We start from the raw sequence: 19633 nt of genomic DNA, 5'->3' as shown, positions 1-19633 counted from the left end.
CCTAGGGCAGCTTAACTAAAACTAAACTCCATGAGTGCTTTAGTCTTCTCACTGTGCCATCCCTCCATAAGAAAATGCTAGTAACGGACACCATTTTTAGTAAATATGGTCTAACTCTCAGCATTTTCCTATATTTGTGAATTCATATTAAATACATGGGGTCAGATCTGAAATGGTTTCTAAACCATTGCTTTTGTTGAGTAATAAAATTCTGATACAGCCTATTTACTAACCTTATTGACGCCAAATGTGATGACTATTTAGTTACATCTTTAAGGGTGCCTTATGTATCCAAGTAACTCCACCAAATCCTAGTGACGTGTATTTGCCGATATAGGACCCAGTTCCACTGGAGTTACTCCAGCTTCTGAAGAATTCCCAAGACTGCTTGCTTCAGAAGTTCTTTCCCATGACAGAAAAGAGCCAAAATGATACCAAAACCCAGAACAGAGCAGCAGCAGTTACAGTGGTCTCCAAGTTCAAGGTTTGTCCTGTTAGAGTGATGCTACTTAGATACTATATCCTTCTGCCTGATTTCTGCTGCTGTCTTCAAGTAACTTGATGGTAAAATCCTTCCATTTATTTCCTGACTCTGTGCCAAATAATGTTTTGATACACTGGTATAAAACTCCACTGTTCAGTAGAGAGCCTCTGTATTCGAACAAGTAGAAGTTGGAGTCTGTTGTACTTCCTCTGTGCTTTTTAACCCGTCTTGTGGCTGTCTGTCAAACCGATACCTCCGTCTCCGGACTTGCCACAACCGCAGGCATAGAGCAATCAATCCACGTACGAACATTGAATTACCCCCAGAATAAAAAAGTGCCAGAAGCTATCTTTCAATGGAACACTGATCATTTGTTCTAGCTGTCCTAAAAAAAAAACAAACCAGCTGTGCTTATTATGCTGAAATTAAGCAGTTCTGCTCTTGTGGGCCTGTGAACACTGCCATGAATAAACATCAGGATTTTTTAAAAACATAAGTATTGATTAGCCAAACTACTCTGGAAAAACAAAAGGACCTCAGTATGGCATGGTCGTTAATAATTGCTATGTTTGTTTCTATAGGGTTCACTTGAACGTCTGATGCAGATCTTGCATAGCACTACACCTCATTACATCAGATGCATCAAGCCTAATGCTGATTGCAAGGCAATGACCTTTGAAAAAGAGGAGGTAACTCTACAAAGAATTTTCCTCAGAGTCCATGTCTTTCCATTGGTTTCATACTGAGCTTTGCATCAGGCCCTGTATGATAGGGATTGTAAAGCACTTTTCTTAGCAAGTAACTTGAAAGTTTCGTTTGAGACAAGGGAACTTACCAGAGGTATTGTAGATGATACTTAAACTTCTCCAAACTAGGGTGAATCTTCAGTGAGGATCTCTTCACTGCAGCTTCATTGATAAATACTGTGTATGTGAAACCTCAGTTTCTCTTAGATGATGCTGTTCGGTACAAGTTTGGATTTAGTGGTTTGGGGGGCTTGGAGCTCACTCAACCTAGCTCTGAGTCAAGACACATCTTAATGGCACAGTCTATTTTAGAATACACACCTTTAAGCTGTGCCTACTCCTAGTTTCTATACAAGGAGGTCTGCCAACTCAGATGAGAACAGCTGAAATGCATGCTGAATGGGAGGTTCTTTGGGAGCTGAGCAATTGTAGCTAAACTTGGAGAGTCTCAGCTGGTGTAAAATCAAAAGCTCTGTTGAATGGAGCTATGCTGATCCTTATATCTACAAAGGATCTATCTTGATGGCCCTTTATTGACATTAAAAACAAGAATCTGGTTTGAAAATTCAGGATAAGTTTCCTGCCACTTGTGGTGAGGCACACAGGTGGCAAATCCTCAGTACAAATTGCAGGTAAAAGTTTAGCTTGGGGTTGGAGCAAAACAACCTACTTCACAAAGTAAAGGAACTTCTGCCACTAGTGAATGAGCTGAATGTGTGAGGGGGTGGAAATCGGACACCTAGTAAAATTAAGTCTCAAGACTTCTGGCAAACTGCCTGGGATAGGACAGTCCTGTCTTACTTTCTGCTCAGAGTTAAATGTAATGTATCATTTGTTTTAACACACTCACGCTACAGTACTTAGGCTAAACTCCCACTGTAGTAAGTGGGAGATGAGCTCCATAACTTTGCCATCTTTCAAAGAATCAACAGATTTGAGAGATTGAACAGGTGAATGTTAATTGCTCTTGGAAACTTTTTGAATAGAAAGGCTCAAGTCTTTTGAAAAACTTGTAGGTTATCAAAGGTAGTTTGCATTGATAGAAACCCTGGTAAACAATACCTAAACAGAATTAAAGTGTTTACATTCATGCTATAGGTTCTCAGTCAGCTTGAGGCATGTGGCATAGTAGAAACTATCAGCATCAGTGCAGCTGGATTTCCTGTTAGGTAAGTCCTAATGAATTTTAAGTTTCTCGTGTTTACTTTACTTTATCTTCAGAATATAGCTGCTTAGTCTTCATAAGACAGATTTGTCTAGTGTAACTCCACTGGCTTCCACAGAGTTTGACCAGGGACAATTTCATCCCTCTCTACATATTTATATTACAACGTAATTGTGGAGTACTTGTTACTACGGAGATTGAGTGGGTAGATAAGCTCTTACCTGATTAGCCAAATGTAAATTGGCAGGAAACCTACATATTCTGCTGTATGGCTTATTTAGACAAATGCACCTTGGTGAAGAATTTCAAAACAGTGTAGAGAATTTTAGATGCATATTCCGTTTATTTAAACAGAAAAGGCCTAAATTCCCCACCTTCCTTTTAAAATCTCCATGCTGAAAGGCAACAGCCCTATGACCTGTTGGCTTAGGTTACAAATCTTATACCCATATTTCTTATGTCCATTTCTCCACCCCCACATCAGTGTAGCAGTTCATTATGCTGCCACTAGATCAGATCAGCCTTTGTACATGACAATTTTGAAATCTGCCAGTGGCACGGACAAGTCACTTAATTATTCTGTTCTTAGTAAGGAATTTTGTATTCTGAGACTGAGATTTGGAGAACCAACCGGGGATTTAGCAACACAATTCCCACTAATTTTTAGTTAGTTTAATTTAGTTAATGTCTAAATCCCTTAGCTTTTGGTGGAGATTTTTTAAAACCAGCTATCATGAGTGCTGTGTCTGGATTTTTCTCATGGAAACAGTGGGTTTTTAAAGGCATCTGAGCAATTCTTTTGCAGGGTTGTCCTGTATTTAAGAGCCAAGACTTAAAACAGCAGAATAGCTTTGTGATGCAGTAAGTCACAATGATCTCTCTGGGCAGTGATAGCTAGCTTGCCTTCAGTAGTAAAACTGTGTGAGTTTAACCAACTAAAAAAGGAATAATCCTGTTAAACAAGGGCATGGAATATCTGCTGTTGTAGTGTAGAATTCCCTAAACAAAAAATAAGTCTATACCTGTGTGCAATGGAACCTTGCTCATCCTTTCCTTTAATAATCCACGCCAAAAATTTAGTTTCTTTTTTTTTTTCATTAAAAGATAATTTTTAAGCATTGGAGCCATACTGTAAATGGTACTCATGTAGGATTGATTTTCATTTTGGCTGTCAGGGTCTCCTTCCAAAGTTTTACTGAGCGTTATAAGGTGCTGGGAAAATCACGTACATCCAATACAATGCCAGATGAAAATGGTTTCTCTCCCGCTAAGAAGAGAAGAGGTAGGTTTTATTCATTTCGCTGAGCTCACTGTAGTGTACAGAATTTCTTGATATTGCATAAATCAAATACAGCTACTGTATTATCACGTTCAGTTTTGGGGAAGTTCCTCATTTTTGAGCTTTCATAGTATTTTTACATTCTAGTCATTAATTTAATTTCCATACAATCTGGCATTTACGGCAGGTTTTTAAAACTGTTTAACTAAAATTACTTCCATGCTAAACCCTCCATCTTTGTGCAGATGGCTGTATTCTCACCTGGAGTAGAATACGATTTTTCAAATGATCCTGTTTTTTCTTTTGTGAATATTTTTATGTTTTGCATTAGATAAGTAAACTGAAAATTTTTAGTGTTTCTTTTTGTTTGCTTACGGTCCTTTCTCTGTTTCATGTATCTGTTGCCAAATACACAATTGGCCTCTAGCTTTACTGGATTCTGCTGCTGCTATTATACTGCTTCTTCTACCTTTCGCAAACTTCTCTGTGCGAGTCTGTATTTCAGAGCAACAATTGAGGATGCACTGTAAAAAGTAATCCTATTCACAAGGTAATACATATGCTGTGAATTCCTGAAAGAGGGGCTCTTAGGAGACGTACCAGCTCATTCATTGTTAAATTTGGCATGGAAAGTATCTGCAACGTGCACGATATTAATCCATTTTTTAACCTTAATCTAATAAAGTTTGTACATCTAACTTTTAACATAAAAAAGGAAGCCCAGTAAGCTAGGAAACATTGGTCATTGGTGCAAGAGGTTCTAACTCGCCCAGTCTCCTTGTATCTGGGAAAATAACGATTGCTTAGCTTTGGTTAGTTATATGCAGTAAAGTATAGGCAGATAAATATTTTGTCTGTGGCTCTCCATTACAAATTTACTGGACACTGGCCTAGGAAATGCCTTCTCCTGACTAGCTACTTTCCCTGCTTATTGTAGTAGGTAACAGGTTGAGGATGAAGAGGAGGAAACTATTTCCTGTTGAATAAGCAATACGGCTATTGGTTCCCAGTGGTGGCCAATGGAAGCACTGCTCATCCCCAGGTGTTCTGTTGGCAAGAAAAGCAAAACTTCAGCATTCAGCCTAAATGTATTGCTTATTCCAACTCTTCCATCTCCTAAAGAGAAATAAATATTGCAATGAACAAGCAGAAACGTATGCATTGTTAGGGGTGGAAAGATGCAGGGATTTCCAGCTTCCTATATTTGACATTCAGAATCACCAGGCAGCACGATTTTACACTCGGAAAGAGATATGTAGTAGTTCTAGCCTGAATTGTCTGTCCTCCAGTCTTCCTTAAGAAAAATTAACTTGTGAAACCTTTTCTCAACCAATTTCCCTCATTCTCGTGCTCACTCTGCTGTCCCTTCTTTATTTTTTGGCAATTTCCTAATAGTGTGACTAGAACGGTGTCCATCCTATCTCAAAAGTGGCCAGAATAATCCCTCATTCATTGACAGAATCATCTCCTATTTAGGTATCTCAAATGTTTCCCTTTTAAAACTACAATCTAAAGCACTGTGGTGAAGTCCTGCTCTGTGCTTTTGCTTTTTTGCAGAACATTGTCACTGAGGGTCTAAATCCGTTGCCGCTTGCTCCTGTTCTCAGTTTTGTTTTCTAGATTGCATAGGATCTGTTTATCTGTTCAAATCAAGTCTGACTGTTTCTGATCAGTTTCTACATAGGCGGTTTTAACCATTGCAGTAATTCTGCCCTTTTACTTATATTGAGACTATTTTCCAGTCTTTAATTAGATGCTTGACTTTCCCTCCCTTCAACGTCTTGTAATTTGCAGGTTTGACTCCAACAGCAGATGATGATGAAGCGTTACGCTTTGTCATCCATGATATTCTTCAGAAAGTGACTGTGGGACAAAGTGCTGTTTCCCTGAAGCAAACAGAGACTAAATCAAACAACTCTTCGATGTATTGCGGAAAAACCAAAATCTTTATGACCAATTTCATGGTAAGCACGTTACATTCATCTCCTGGAAGAACAAGGGTGCGCTTCTGCAATACGGGTCAAAGCCCAGTTCCATTATAGACAATGACAAAACTGTTGACTTCAGTGGAACCAGAATTTCACACCCTGTTCACATTATTTTAAAAAAAAAAAACAAAAAAAAATAACCTTTTACACTTTGGTATGTGGTGAGAACGCTCCAACGGGAGTAGGCATTTAGTCTTTTAAAAACCCCATCTCCATTGTGTAAGGGACATGAGGTATTCACCCAGACTGTACCTGTTTCCATGCCCACTCATTTGCTATTGCTCGTCACAGGTGCACTGAAGATTATATTCAGTTTCAGGCTGATAAATTTCATTCCTCTATGTGTCAAATCCCCTGTTCACAACGTGCTTAACATGTAGCTGAACTTATAGCTACATGCTTTACTGAACTGGGCCTAGGCTAATGAAGCAGATCACTTTAAACAAGCTTCTTGCATTGGCTTTGATAGAAAGTATCTTTCTTCTAGGCACTTTCCCACCCCTAGGTCTCATCCCTCTCACTTTAGGAATAGCAGACTATCTAATTAGTAGGTCTTTTCTTTGGCTTTTAAAAATATGATCTACAGTTCTAGAAACTGAAATATTTTCATGTCTCCATGGAGACATTAACCCACCACTGTTTAATAGTTTTCTGAAATGTGTTCATGCAAAATACCAAAGGATCCATCTTCTAAATTAATGAAAAATGAGAGGCCAATCACAGCTTTTTCCTTAATGACTGAATGAATATGCAGTCTACTAATGGCAAGATTTTTTTCCTTGCCACAGCTAGAACAACTTGAAGTTAGAAGAGCAGCAGTACTATCTGAGAAAGCATTTTGCATTCAGTGTTGCTGGAGAAGATTTAAGCAGAGGAAGCTATCAAAGCAGAGATGGTCTGCTACCATCATCCAAGCTGGTAGGTGAAAGCCGATACAGGTGTGGTTGTGATGTCCAAAGGTAATTTTTCCAGATGGGTTAAATATTCAAAATGCCAGGGTCTGGGTACCATAATTGAACATTGGCACAAAGTTTACAATTAGGAAATGTATACAACTGGCTTTGTTACAGGTAAGGGCTTTGAGATCCTCTATACACCAGTTCCTTTATTCTTGACTCTTCTGATTAAATCTTCAGCTATTCGCTCCTGGTTAGCAAAGAAACATTTTCAAAGAATGCGCCGGGCTGCTACTGTTATAAAGCGTGCCTGGAGGAAATGGAAAGTAAGTACCATACGAACTGCACTGAGTCAGTGTCTGGTTGCCTGCTTCTTTTTACGTGTTTAAAAATATTCTCCTCCTTCAGGTAGTCATAAGACAACTTAAAAGTACAGTGCTGTGACTGCTGTTTTATTCCTTCCTTCCCATTACTATAAATATGCCTCCTCTGTTTCTCTTAATGGGAAAGGAGAAAACCAGTCTCTGTACTCTCCTCTCCTGGGACCAGAGTTAGTTTTCTCAAGCTGAAGGATGGGGGGGAAAGGCAAGAATTCAGAGTTGAATCCTGCAGTTAGTCCCCTTTGAGGGCAGTGGGATCAACTCCTCAGTTGCTCTTCAGCTTCATTTAATGGGGAGTTAGTGTTTTAACCAGCCACCTAGACTCGTTTAATTCTGCAGAATGTTGTCCTATTGGTTAAATTGCTCATGTTGTTTTTGGAAGATTCTAATAACTTAAGGGCATAGGGGGCTACTTCTGAACTAGCTACCTCTGCTCCTTTCAGTCTCTCAGGAATATTGTTTTGTCTCTCTTCCCTAAGGCAAGAATGGATGCGCTAGCAGCAGAGGAGCTGGATTACGCTGAAGAAAAATTCCATTCCCCTGTTCCTGGTGCTACCGTTTCCTTAGACCGGTCACCTGGTCCACTGGAAAAGACTTGGCCTCTAAGTGCAATAATCCAGTTCTGGCCTCTTGGACTAGTTCTATCTACTGCACCTGTTACAGTGGTTGGGTTTCGAAGAGACCTGTCCCTTCTGGCATGCTTGAAAATACTTCATCGGAACAATGGTTACAAAGTGGAGAGCAATCTGTTCGGCTGTGGCATCACCTCCATTAGAGCACTCCCACAGGTAATGTACCGAACACTGAGAACGCTTCAAAGTCAGCAGTATGACCTGACATGCAACAAACTCTGGTTATTACGTAACGGCATAGCTAGTGAGATTTACTGTCCAAACTTGAGCCTTTTGTGCTTGTAAGACACAGCCTCACCCCACAAATGTCCAAGGCTGAGGGAGACTTCCTGGCTCAGCCAGGCTTCCTATGACCGTAGGCATGTCATTTAACTTATAACTATCTGTGCAGTTTCATAACTTGTGCACTCCATCAGGATGCTGAAGGTTAATATAGTGCTGGAGGCATTTTTGAGACGAAAATGCTTGCAGAAGTGCTAAGTATGGGCCTATAAAGAATCTGCGACACCAGGGCTTTTTAGAATTCAGAGGAGGGCAACACTGAACTATCTCCTCTCCCACTTCTTTGTTTCCAGAAGAGTGCAAATTGGGGAAAGATTGTTAGGTAAAACTACCCCCAACTGGTCAAGTCACAACCCCACATTGCTTCTCCATAAACTGCTCTTTACTTAAAGGCCTAGCTTTTTTTAGTCCTGTTTCTCAGCATGAAATAAACTCTGACACCATCATAGGACGCTAAGCATGAAGGAACATTTGTGTAAGGTGATAAATGTGCTCAGCACACGGGGGCCCTAAATTCCAACCACTGGTTGCATGCACATTGGCATTCAAAACCAAAATCTCCTATTTAAAAATGTAGTATTGTAGCCCTTGCTGGTTTTAATGGCTTATTGTACAAGTTCTTCTCCGCTGTAATTTCCCTGAAGTCTGAGGGCCAAATTTCCCCACCCATACTTACAGTGAGTTGTATTTATTCGCTCTGCAGGTAGTCTAACTTCAGTGGGTTGGTGACTGTTGGTAGCAAACTGAGCCCAGTGTGTGGCTGATTTCTTCCCCCTCCCCCGAAACTAAAAACTAATTATCTTTCTTCCTAGGGCTCTGTCAAGTTTCACTGCAAGAAGTCTCCACTGCCTCACGCAAACATCAGTCCACATAACCAAACCTCTATGATCGCTGGATTCAACCAAATCTTACTGGATAGGAAAAAACTGCTCATTACGTAATATGAACTTTTGGCCACCGTAAATATTTATTGCACTTTTTCCTTCAAGGAAGGACTTCTTTCAAGCTGCTGCTTCTAAATGTTTTAATCTATCTACAATATTCCTGCATGAGACAAATCAGTTTTAAAAATATCTGCTGCTACCCTGGAATCTTGATTCCTCCCCCCCACCCCGCCCCAGTCACATATGTAAGTATTACAGATATATTGGTCATTAGCACAGATTTCTTACTTTCTCCTACAGGTAACAGAGGAAGTATTAATACCAAGAAAACACTACAGTAGGACAAACAATCACAACAACCTTTAATAGAAATAATATTTTTGGGGAAATAATTGAACAAATAGCTCTATGATCTGATGTAAAATATCCTTTCAGCCTTCCACTGCATAGGGAAAACAACTGAGTTTTTCAAGAAATCTGAACACTACTAGGGATCTTCTCCCCCCGGAGGCAAACATACAGCCATTTACCTCGAAGAGCACTAAAATTCAGCAGGTTGCTAATGCTTATGAATAAAATGCAAGAATTGGGGGAGCTTAGTGCTGGACACAACTGTCTCAGGAAAAGTAGGATCATAAGACTGGGCTCAATGTATCTGAAGAAAAATTAACATGCTGCTTTTAAGCAGTTAGATTGTATTGGTCCAAACTCAGATAAAAGTATATAACGAGTTTCACCCTCTTGGTGCTGCTAAGGTCCAGAGCCCTTCACTGTCGCATCCATCCCCAGGATTAGGGTCACAGATTCTGTAGGGGCAGAAGTGTTTCTTAGCATGGGAACCTTTAGAGCAAGAGAGAACTCAAAGGGCTCTTTTCCTCTTGCTTGACCTGAAGCAGGGAAATGTATGTTTTGTTTAATCTTCTCTACCTAGCATTTTAATAAATATCTTGTGCAGCTCTCTGGACTCTAATTTCTCAGCAAGGTTTGTCAAATGCTTGAAGGACAAAGCTTTAAACACTAGGGGGCTTAATCTAACCTTTCTCTTCCTTACACACCTGACAGCAGCAATGCCTAGCACAGCTAGTGTTGGCAATGGAACCTGTACTAAGAGGAAGTAAGTCACAGCACTAAAACCCTAACCTTCAATTACACCTAGTAGATGCACACACATTCCTCTCTTCAGCCACCTGTGACAAAGCTTACCATACGACAACACTGGAGGTGAGAATTAGAGTGCAGACAGCCAGGAGTTAAATATGTTTTACTGGGTGGGGGGGAGAGAGAACCATCTGAGGCTCTTTCAGCAAAGCACATGATAATAAAACGTTTCTTCCAGGTTTAGAAAAATTCATGATTAGTTCTGTTCCTGAAGAGTCTCTCACTCCAAAAGCCAATTCTCTTTCTCTGGAGGTTCAACAACCCTCAAGCAGCAGTCTGCAAACTCCACAAATAATGGCTCTTGCATATATGTTTTCATGAGGGAATCTTTTTCTTTGGCTTGATCTACAGTTAACAGAAGTTGCTGCAGATGGGGGTTGAGTAGTAAGCTTCTCAGTTCTTTAGACTCCCCTATTTTAAAAATAGAAACTTAATTAAAGGAGGAAGAGTGCCACATTGAAATTAAAACAGGCGGGGAATTAATCATGGGTTTGAAAGTGTGTTTTTTGTTTTTTAAATCAACCTAATGCTGCATCTGCTTGAGGAAACCAGAAAAACTTATTATGTAGGAGGGAAACTTAAATATGTGTGTAAGAGGAAAAACCCAAGCCCAACCTTTCCCATTATCTGTTGTCTAAGAGGACTTAAACTCACCCCCCAAAGCTTCAGCAGATGCTACTTTTGTAAATACCTAATTTCCTGCAATTGGAGAATAAGTCCAGCAGTAGAGTCAAAGAATGTATTGCTTATTTGTCCTTGTGTATGTGTTATGGTACTCCCAATTCAGTTTATTCGGAAGTTACTCTTAGTTTTTGTACAAAAACTAACACTTACCTTACTAATGGCATAATAAAGATTCCCATGAAGAACTAAAGACCAAGCACTGAATTTCTCAACTTAGCTTTTAATAGAATTCTTAGGTGTTGACTGAAGCAGAACTGGTGTCAGTTCTTACAGTAGACATCACACATTAATCTTAAAGTTTACCTAAGAGTTTGAGTTTCTGCAGTGGGACTCTGTCCACCTCATCATCTTCTGTCAGGATATCATCTACAGACCAATGGCTTCCTAAGACAAACAGAAATGTGGTTTAACTGATAAAATAGAAAGAAATGTTTGTCTTGTTGCTGTGACTCCTACCTACTACCCCTCACTTAGAACTCAGATGCTTTGCATCACCCGCTGGCAATGGGGTAAACCTCAGCTGTGAAATACTTAGACTCCTTCATCCCACTTTCCTGTAACCTTCTGAGTACCATTCAATGTAGAGGTCTCCTACACAAGACCTTACACAGTTGTAATACCTGAAACACTGAATAGGTATTCACTCACATGGCACTTTCTAAAGAGAAAGGACTTGGCCCTTATGCTTTTGGTATAAATGTATAGGACTCATTTGAAAATCTGGGCAACTACCCATTCAAGTTTAGTCTTAGCTACATATTTAATTTAAAATAAAAAAGCAGGTGTTCCAATTAAACTCACATGTGTTAGCTGTAGAGCCCATTAGCTTGTCACAAGGTACTTTACAAAAGATAGCTATTTAGTAGAAGGATTCTGGGTTCTAAGCATATTCTAACCAGCTAAAGGAACAATTCTATTTGGAAGCAGTACTATTCCAACCAAACAGGCTACATTCTACAGTTATAGAAAAACTTTCCCTCCCTTACATAAACAATAGCAGGCATTTGCTAAAACAGGCAAGTATTCAGCAAAAAGTAGGAACAATTATAAGATTGTTTCAAATTACAGCCTTTATAATAATGTGCTTTAATTTTATGTATTAAAAAACCTGTCTATTTATGGGGGATTAAATGTATTTAGGCAGTTTTAACAGGTTTACAAATCATTGCATTTAAATATCAGACAAAATTATAATCATTACCACAATGAGCTTTTGTTTAGAAAAACATTATATAGTAACCTAATCATTAGATCTCTCTAACTATATTACAGAGGAAGCCTCTTTACCCCAGGATGTGGTGTTTCTGGTACTTTTATTGGAGAGAGTGAAACTTTTGATGACATTTATTAAATCAGGCATGTCTATCCACTGTTAATATAAAAAAAGTGGACAGATGTACTTTTTTTCCTTTTAGCAGACAAATGTTTTTTGCCTGAATACTGAATAAATGGTAACCAAATACCTATTTGTCCTCTATTTTTCTGGGTACATAATTGGTGTGTTAATTTTTCCTAGTCCCTAGGTTTTGGGCTATTTTTCTTTCTCCAATGAGAAGCTAGCAGTAACCAAGCAGATGAAAGATTAACTCTTCGGTTCTTTTTGTGTGACCATTTCTGCTAAGAAGCCACAGAAGGCTCATCTGGTAATCGATATCCAGAATTTATGCTTTTAGTATATTTATAAAGGAAGCAAACATACCTTCATTTTCCACTGGTTTAACTCTTCTGAAAGGTGAGGATGGGTCTGTAATCAGCGTCTTTACAACCCGATCCTGTTTGGGTCTACACTGTTCTATGAAAAATTCAAAGTTACATGAATTCTCAACGGTAGGAAGGTCACAGCTGCAAGTTCGCAGTATCTTAAAAACTCGTTTCGAACAATGTACAACGCTGAGCCAAAGTCATCTTCTTACCTTTATGCTTCTTGTAGCAGGGGACGGAACAACTACAACAAAGAAAAGTGTAAGTAAAGTATAAAAAAAGCCATTTTTTTTTTTAAAAAAAAAACACCCGTTAACGGGTGCCTGTGCGCCACCAGAGACTAACTGCAGCCACGCTCCTTGCAAAGAAAGCAACCTCGGGGATAAGCGGCGGCTCCCCGAGGAGCAGCGCAATGAGTTATGCCCGCTCCCACCACGGGGTCTGGGCCCAGCAGCCCTCGTGAAGGCAGAAACAAAGGGTCTGGCTGTTTTACTTGTAGGGCAGAGGGGGCGCCCCCACCTCTCTTCCCTCCTGCCCCCCCCGCCCCGAGAGGGAAGAGCCATCGCGGGGCTCCGGGGACCCCCGCTCCCAGCTCTGACCCGCGGCGGGCGGAGACCGATGATCCCCTCCCCTGCAACAGGCCGCAGGTGGCTGGGCGGACCCTTCCCGGGCGAAACGGCCAGGCAGCCGGCACGAGGGAGCGAGGGTCCCTTCGCAGCTGAGGGGCCGCGCGCCATTACTGCACGGGGGAGGGGGGAGACCGGGAGCCCTGCGGGGGGGGGGGTCACGGGAAGAACCTGCCGTGCCTGGGAGCCGGGTGCCCCTATGGGGGGGGGTGTTGAACCGGCCGTGACCGGGGGGGGGTTCCCCCCCACGCACTCACTATCTGGCCCGGCAGCCCGGGCAGCGGTATCGGGGGGCGCCGCGCCCCGCGCACACGCAGCAGCCGCCGCCGCCGCTCCCCCCCTGCTGCTCCATGCTCCGTCCGCTCCCAGCCGCCGCCGCCGCCCGCGCTCCGGCTCCGGCTCCGCCCCAAGCCCCGCTCAGCCGCGCGCCGATCGCCTCCACCCGGCCCTACTAATCCATCGCCGAGGCGCGCCGCCCCCAGCGCGGGGGCGGCTAGAGGCCCCTGGCTGGAGGCTCTGGGGACAATGGGGCGTGGGGCTGAGCCAGCCCCTCCCCGCTGGACTGGGGGCCTTGGGGACCGATGGGGACACCCCGAGGAACAGCAGGAGACAAGAGGGGGGGGGGGAGAAGAGGAATTAAGGAGACAACACCCAGGGCCAGGCGCTTAGCACATAGAGCATCAGGGCTGCCCGCCCCCCCGCCCTTAACAGTCACTCAGGTGTTTCTGTAGCAGCCCCGGTGCGAGAACTGGGTCGTGTCTGGTTTCAGAGGAGCAGCGCTGTTAGTCTGTATTCGCAAAAAGAAAAGGACGACTTGTAGCACCTTAGAGACTGTGCCCTAGGGACATGCAGGCTCCTGCCACCCAGGGGTGCACTTGTACTGTTCATTCCCTCTGGGGCCCCTGGCGTTGGCCACTGTCCTTGGGTCTGAGGCCCTGGGGCCCCTCTTATGTTCATGGTTCCAGGGCTCCCAGCCCTTAACTGAGAACCACTCCCCGCGCTGTCCTTCCTGACCTTGTGAGTGGAGGGGTGCTGTGTTACATATTTGGATAGAACAGCATCAGGTGACTGAAGCGTCTCACCCTCATACTCAACTTCCTCGACTGACTCCCTCTTTTGTCCACCTCTTCAACCTACTTCTATTGCCTTTGCCCCAGGAGTGGCTGAGCACTTCCCAGAAATTAAAATACAAACAAAACTCTCTCCTTTTTCCTCCTTTGTCACCAATAGTCATAAAATTGTTTGCTTCCAGTTTTAAGACAGGCATTTTAAAAACAGCAATAGGGCATCTAGTTGCATCTTTGGGTGCCTAAATACCTTTAAAAACCTCGTTCTTACACCTTATTTTCAAGGCTCAGAATGGTCTGGTTCCAGGGTACATAAAAAAAACCCTCCGCCACCCACCAGATCCGTTCCTCTGCTACTCCCCAGAACCATGACCCTGTTGAGAGATTCCAGGGTGACACACATGCCTTGAGGAGACAGCACTATCACAGGGAAGGGACCATAAATTCACTCCCACAGGACCAAGGAATGACACCTCACTGCTTATTTTCAGTCCTGCAATGAGCTCGGATACTGTGGTGATGGACATGGTGTAAGAATCCGAGAACCCATTAACTCATTTTACTTTGCTTCTAAATATTGAGCTACTTTCCAGTTAACAAAAGCATTTTTCCTCTTCTCCTGGCTAGAGTTTCTATTATCATTAGCTAAATTTATGATAACTTTACTTACCTTTGAGACCTTTGTGTGGCTTCCACTTGCAAAGAAAGGGTGGGCATGCAGCTGTAGCTTTTCAACCCAATTTCAGGGCCCTGGGGATGTTCCAGCTGGAAGGAAAAATTGATGGAATCTGGTATTTTCTTTGGTGCAATCTCGTTTATATACAAGGAATGTACAAAGTCCCACTCCTCGCAAACATAGGAAGAACCAAAAACAACCTGAGCAGATTCTTAGCTTACAGCTGCCAGTATCTTTACATACTCAAAAGCTCTCTCTAGTTTTTTCCAGGATATCACACCCCAGACTTCAGAGCCCAAGATCTAACCTGAGCTGCAATGTCTACACAGCTGTTTTTAGAACTGTAGGCAAAGCCTAAATGTGTCAACCTGGGCTCTGAGCCTCACTCTCACAGGCTGTGTAGACATACACTTAGTTACACTAGAGCCCACATAAAAGAGAAGGTCAGGTGTGCTGCCCCAGAAGAATTTTTTTCTCCTCCTTTTTGAGTCACTCTTCTTCTCTCCCCTCCCCTCATCCCTTTTAGATGGTTGAATTTAGTTTGATGCATCCAGACTGGATATTTTTGTTGACTACAGTGACACCTGCTGGAACGAACCTTTCAATGCTCTACAAAGTCAAGTAAGGGGGAGATTTTCAAAGGCATAAAACAGGAGTCAGGTGACCAACTCTGATTAGCTTTTCATTGAGAGTTCGGCTCAAGCTGCCTTTTGTGCCTTTGAAAATCTCCCTGTAAATTCATGCAACTTCAACAGATATTTGGCACTTTTTACCTGGGAGACTATGGGCTCATTCTATTCTATTCTTCCTAGAAACATTACCTACAAGCAATCTACATCAGCATGACCTGCTTTGTTCACTAGGAGCCTGAAAATTAGACAGACAGACAAATCAATGTGAATTTGATGAACCTCAGACTATGGATCACTTTTTGGAACATTAAATATCTATTCTATTCACACAAAGAAAACATTAGTTCATTTAATGTTAGTTAAGGTTACACTGTTACTTCAATAACATCTTCTTCAAGTACTGAAAAACTAGCAGACATATAGTTAAGAACCACGCTTCTATTGCTCTGTCTATACCCATACAAAATGTGTTAACTCTCGCCCATTGCTACCCTTCTTCTACAACTCGTTGTTCATGCCCCTGGCTCTGTACAGTCCCATGCAGCCTTAACTCCAAAATACATACAAGGACAGCACACATGTTCAAAGAAATGTTAAAACCATCACATCTCTTAAAAGAAGAAGTTATAGTTTTAACTATATAGTTATAGTTTTATAGTATGTCTCCTTCTCCTATGTATATTGGATTTAAGGCTGTATGGTGGTTTACAACAAGGAGACAAGGTTAAAAGTTGTTCTCTTTTTCAAAGCAATCCACAAACAAAAGCATGGTTTCAGAGTAACAGCCGTGTTAGTCTGTATTCGTAAAAAGAAAAGGAGTACTTGTGGCACCTTAGAGACTAACCAGTTTATTTGAGCATGAGCTTTCGTGAGCTACAGCTCACTTCATCGGATGCATAGCATATCGTGGAAACTGCAGAAGACATTATATACACACAGAGACCATGAAACAAAACTTCCTCCCACCCCACTGTCCTGCTGCTAACAGCTTATCTAAAGTGATCATCAAGGAAGGCCATTTCCAGCACAAATCCAGGTATTCTCACCCTTCCCCCCCCCACACACACACACACAGACACACATACAAACTCACTCTCCTGCTGGTAATAGCCCATCCCTCTTTGAAACCTCTCTTTATAATGCGCATGATAATCAAGGTGGGTCATTTCCAGCACTAATCCAGGTTTTCTCACCACCCCCCCCCACACACACACACACCCCTCCAAAAACCACACACACAAACTCACTCTCCTGCTGGCAATAGCTCATCTTACAATGTGCACAGCAATAATCCAAGTTTAACCAGAACGTCTTGGGGGGGGGGGGGTTTGTAGGAAAAAAACAAGGGGAGATAGGCTACCTTGCATAATGACTTAGCCACTCCCAGTCTCTATTCAAGCCCAAATTAATAGTATCCAATTTGCAAATGAATTCCAATTCAGCAGTTTCTCGCTGGAGTCTGGATTTGAAGTTTTTTTGCTTTAAGATAGCGACCCTCATGTCTGTGATTGCGTGACCAGAGAGATTGAAGTGTTCTCCGACTGGTTTATGAATGTTATAATTCTTAACATCTGATTTGTGTCCATTTATTCTTTTACGTAGAGACTGTCCAGTTTGACCAATGTACATGGCAGAGGGGCATTGCTGGCACATGATGGCATATATCAGATTGGTGGATGTGCAGGTGAACGAATCTCTGATAGTGTGGCTGATATGATCAGGGCCTGTGATGGTGTCCCCTGAATAGATATGTGGGCACAGTTGGCAACGGGCTTTGTTGCAAGGATAGGTTCCTGGGTTAGTGGTTCTGTTGTGTGGTATGTGGTTGCTGGTGAGTATTTGCTTCAGGTTGGGGGGCTGTCTGTGGGCAAGGACTGGCCTGTCTCCCAAGATTTGTGAGAGTGTTGGGTCATCCTTCAGGATAGGTTGTAGATCCTTAATAATGCGTTGGAGGGGTTTTAGTTGGGGGCTGAAGGTGACGGCTAGTGGCGTTCTGTTATTTTCTTTGTTGGGCCTGTCCTGTAGTAGGTGACTTCTGGGAACTCTTCTGGCTCTATCAATCTGTTTCTTCACTTCCGCAGGTGGGTATTGTAGTTGTAAGAATGCTTGATAGAGATCTTGTAGGTGTTTGTCTCTGTCTGAGGGGTTGGAGCAAATGCGGTTGTATCGCAGAGCTTGGCTGTAGACGATGGATCGTGTGGTGTGGTCAGGGTGAAAGCTGGAGGCATGTAGGTAGGAATAGCAGCAGGACAGTGGGGTGGGAGGAAGTTTTGTTTCATGGTCTCTGTGTGTATATAATGTCTTCTGCAGTTTCCACGATATGCTATGCATCCGATGAAGTGAGCTGTAGCTCACGAAAGCTCATGCTCAAATAAACTGGTTAGTCTCTAAGGTGCCACAAACAAAAGCATATGTCTCCTTCCTGGATAAACTACCATACATGTTGCTTTGCTCTCGCTTTTAAAGAGGGAGTTGCTCACAGTGCTGTTTTCCACATAGTCCTGCTCTGGAGAGGCTTCTTGTGAGAAATAGAGGGACCCTCTTACAAAATACTCATACATTTCTCCCTCTCCCTCACTCTCTCTATTTTGTTGGTCTAGGGATGGGCCTGGAAGAGGGTTAGAGGCATTAGCTGAGATGAGATTCTGAAATAGTCTGGAATTTAGATGGATAAAGGAACAGGCACTCTTCCAGACGAGAAGGACAGAGTAGGAAAAAATATGAATTCTCTATGAAAAAATAGGGATTCTGAAAAGAAAAAGAGAGAACCACTGGCTCTGTACTGTGGCTATGGTAATAATCTGCTACATGGAGTGACATATTTCTGGAAGGAATCCCTTTATAAGACACCGCAAAGGGGTGGACACTGTAGAGCACATTATACATTCTCCAAGTGACAATAGCATCCTGCAGGTTACTGCTGGTTGATCAACAAGTCTCAGTTCCATGCAAGGTGATCAGGAGTGCTAGACTTGAAAGCTAGTGTCCATGTTTGATCTGAAAACAAGTAGAGGGAGAAGGGACCCCCTAAATGGCCGCAAGATAATCTAAAGCAAACATTTACTTCTTTGCAGAGTTAATGGTTGCAGAGTTAATGGTTAAACTGAATGGTTATACTGGCATTAGAAAAGGTTCAGAGAAGGGCAACTAAAATGATTAGTTTCAGAGTAGCAGCCGTGTTAGTCTGGACACAAATCAGATGTTAAGAATTATAACATTCATAAACCAGTCGGAGAACACTTCAATCTCTCTGGTCACGCAATCACAGACATGAGGGTCGCTATCTTAAAGCAAAAAAACTTCAAATCCAGACTCCAGTGAGAAACTGCTGAATTGGAATTCATTTGCAAATTGGATACTATTAATTTGGGCTTGAATAGAGACTGGGAGTGGCTAAGTCATTATGCAAAGTAGCCTATCTCCCCTTGTTTTTTTCCTACAACCCCCCCCCCCAAGACGTTCTGGTTAAACTTGGATTATTGCTGTGCACATTGTAAGATGAGCTATTGCCAGCAGGAGAGTGAGTTTGTGTGTGTGGTTTTTGGAGGGGTGTGTGGGGGGGGGGGGTGAGAAAACCTGGATTAGTGCTGGAAATGACCCACCTTGATTATCATGCGCATTATAAAGAGAGGTTTCAAAGAGGGATGGGCTATTACCAGCAGGAGAGTGAGTTTGTATGTGTGTCTGTGTGTGTGTGGGGGGGGGGGGGGGAAGGGTGAGAAAACCTGGATTTGTGCTGGAAATGGCCTTCCTTGATGATCACTTTAGATAAGCTGTTAGCAGCAGGACAGTGGGGTGGGAGGAAGTTTTGTTTCATGGTCTCTGTGTGTATATAATGTCTTCTGCAGTTTCCACGATATGCTATGCATCCGATGAAGTGAGCTGTAGCTCACGAAAGCTCATGCTCAAATAAACTGGTTAGTCTCTAAGGTGCCACAAGTACTCCTTTTCTTTTTACGAATACAGACTAACACGGCTGTTACTCTGAAAAGAAAAAGGAGTACTTGTGCACCTTAAAGACTAACAAATTTATTTGAGCATAAGCTTTCATGAGCTACAGCTCACTTCATCGGATGCATTCAGTGGAAAATACAGTGGGAAGATTTATATACACAGAGAACATGAAACAATGGGTGTTATCATACACACTGTAACGAGAGTGATCACTTAAGATGAGCTAATACGGGGGAGGGGGGGGGGAGTTTTGTAGTGATACTCAAGGTGGGCCATTTCCAGCAGTTGACAAGACTGTCTGAGGAACGGGGGTGGGGGGGAGGAATACACCAGTCGGAGAACACTTCAATCTCTCTGGTCACTCGATTACAGACCTAAAAGTCAAAATATTACAACAAA

General features: G+C 42.4%; 2 protein-coding genes across 8 annotated transcripts in view; one reads left to right on the top strand and one right to left on the bottom strand.

Annotated features, from left to right (window-relative positions):
- The window catches only part of MYO19 (myosin XIX), a 29700-nt gene extending 18934 nt beyond the window's left edge, over positions 1–10766 (top strand). Inside the window, exons 17-25 of the mRNA XM_074975006.1 lie at positions 338–484; positions 1066–1173; positions 2329–2399; positions 3571–3677; positions 5469–5638; positions 6451–6580; positions 6799–6884; positions 7418–7726; positions 8665–10766. Of these exons, the coding sequence (XP_074831107.1) occupies positions 338–484; positions 1066–1173; positions 2329–2399; positions 3571–3677; positions 5469–5638; positions 6451–6580; positions 6799–6884; positions 7418–7726; positions 8665–8793 (1257 nt within the window). The 3' untranslated portion in view covers positions 8794–10766. The remainder of the gene's footprint in view (positions 1–337; positions 485–1065; positions 1174–2328; positions 2400–3570; positions 3678–5468; positions 5639–6450; positions 6581–6798; positions 6885–7417; positions 7727–8664) is intronic.
- Positions 8976–19633, bottom strand: part of ZNHIT3 (zinc finger HIT-type containing 3) — a 92214-nt gene continuing 81556 nt past the window's right edge. For 2 of the 7 annotated variants that reach the window (XM_074975013.1, XM_074975012.1), the window contains exons 2-6: positions 14643–14737; positions 12492–12523; positions 12278–12370; positions 10882–10962; positions 8978–10305 (exon numbers count right to left, since the gene is read on the bottom strand). In XM_074975013.1, the coding sequence (XP_074831114.1) occupies positions 10115–10305; positions 10882–10962; positions 12278–12370; positions 12492–12523; positions 14643–14737 (492 nt within the window). In that variant the 3' untranslated portion in view covers positions 8978–10114. Of the gene's footprint in view, positions 10306–10881; positions 10963–12277; positions 12371–12491; positions 12524–13162; positions 13277–14642; positions 14738–19633 lie in introns of those variants that run through there. The other 5 variants (XM_074975016.1, XM_074975017.1, XM_074975010.1 and 2 more) reach the window with 4 other exon arrangements.

This window comes from Natator depressus, chromosome 17 (assembly GCF_965152275.1).
Source record: "Natator depressus isolate rNatDep1 chromosome 17, rNatDep2.hap1, whole genome shotgun sequence".
Lineage (NCBI taxonomy): Eukaryota > Metazoa > Chordata > Testudines > Cheloniidae > Natator > Natator depressus.
The sequence above is the reverse complement of the archived record's forward strand: the minus strand, read 5'-3'. Positions and strand labels throughout refer to the sequence as shown.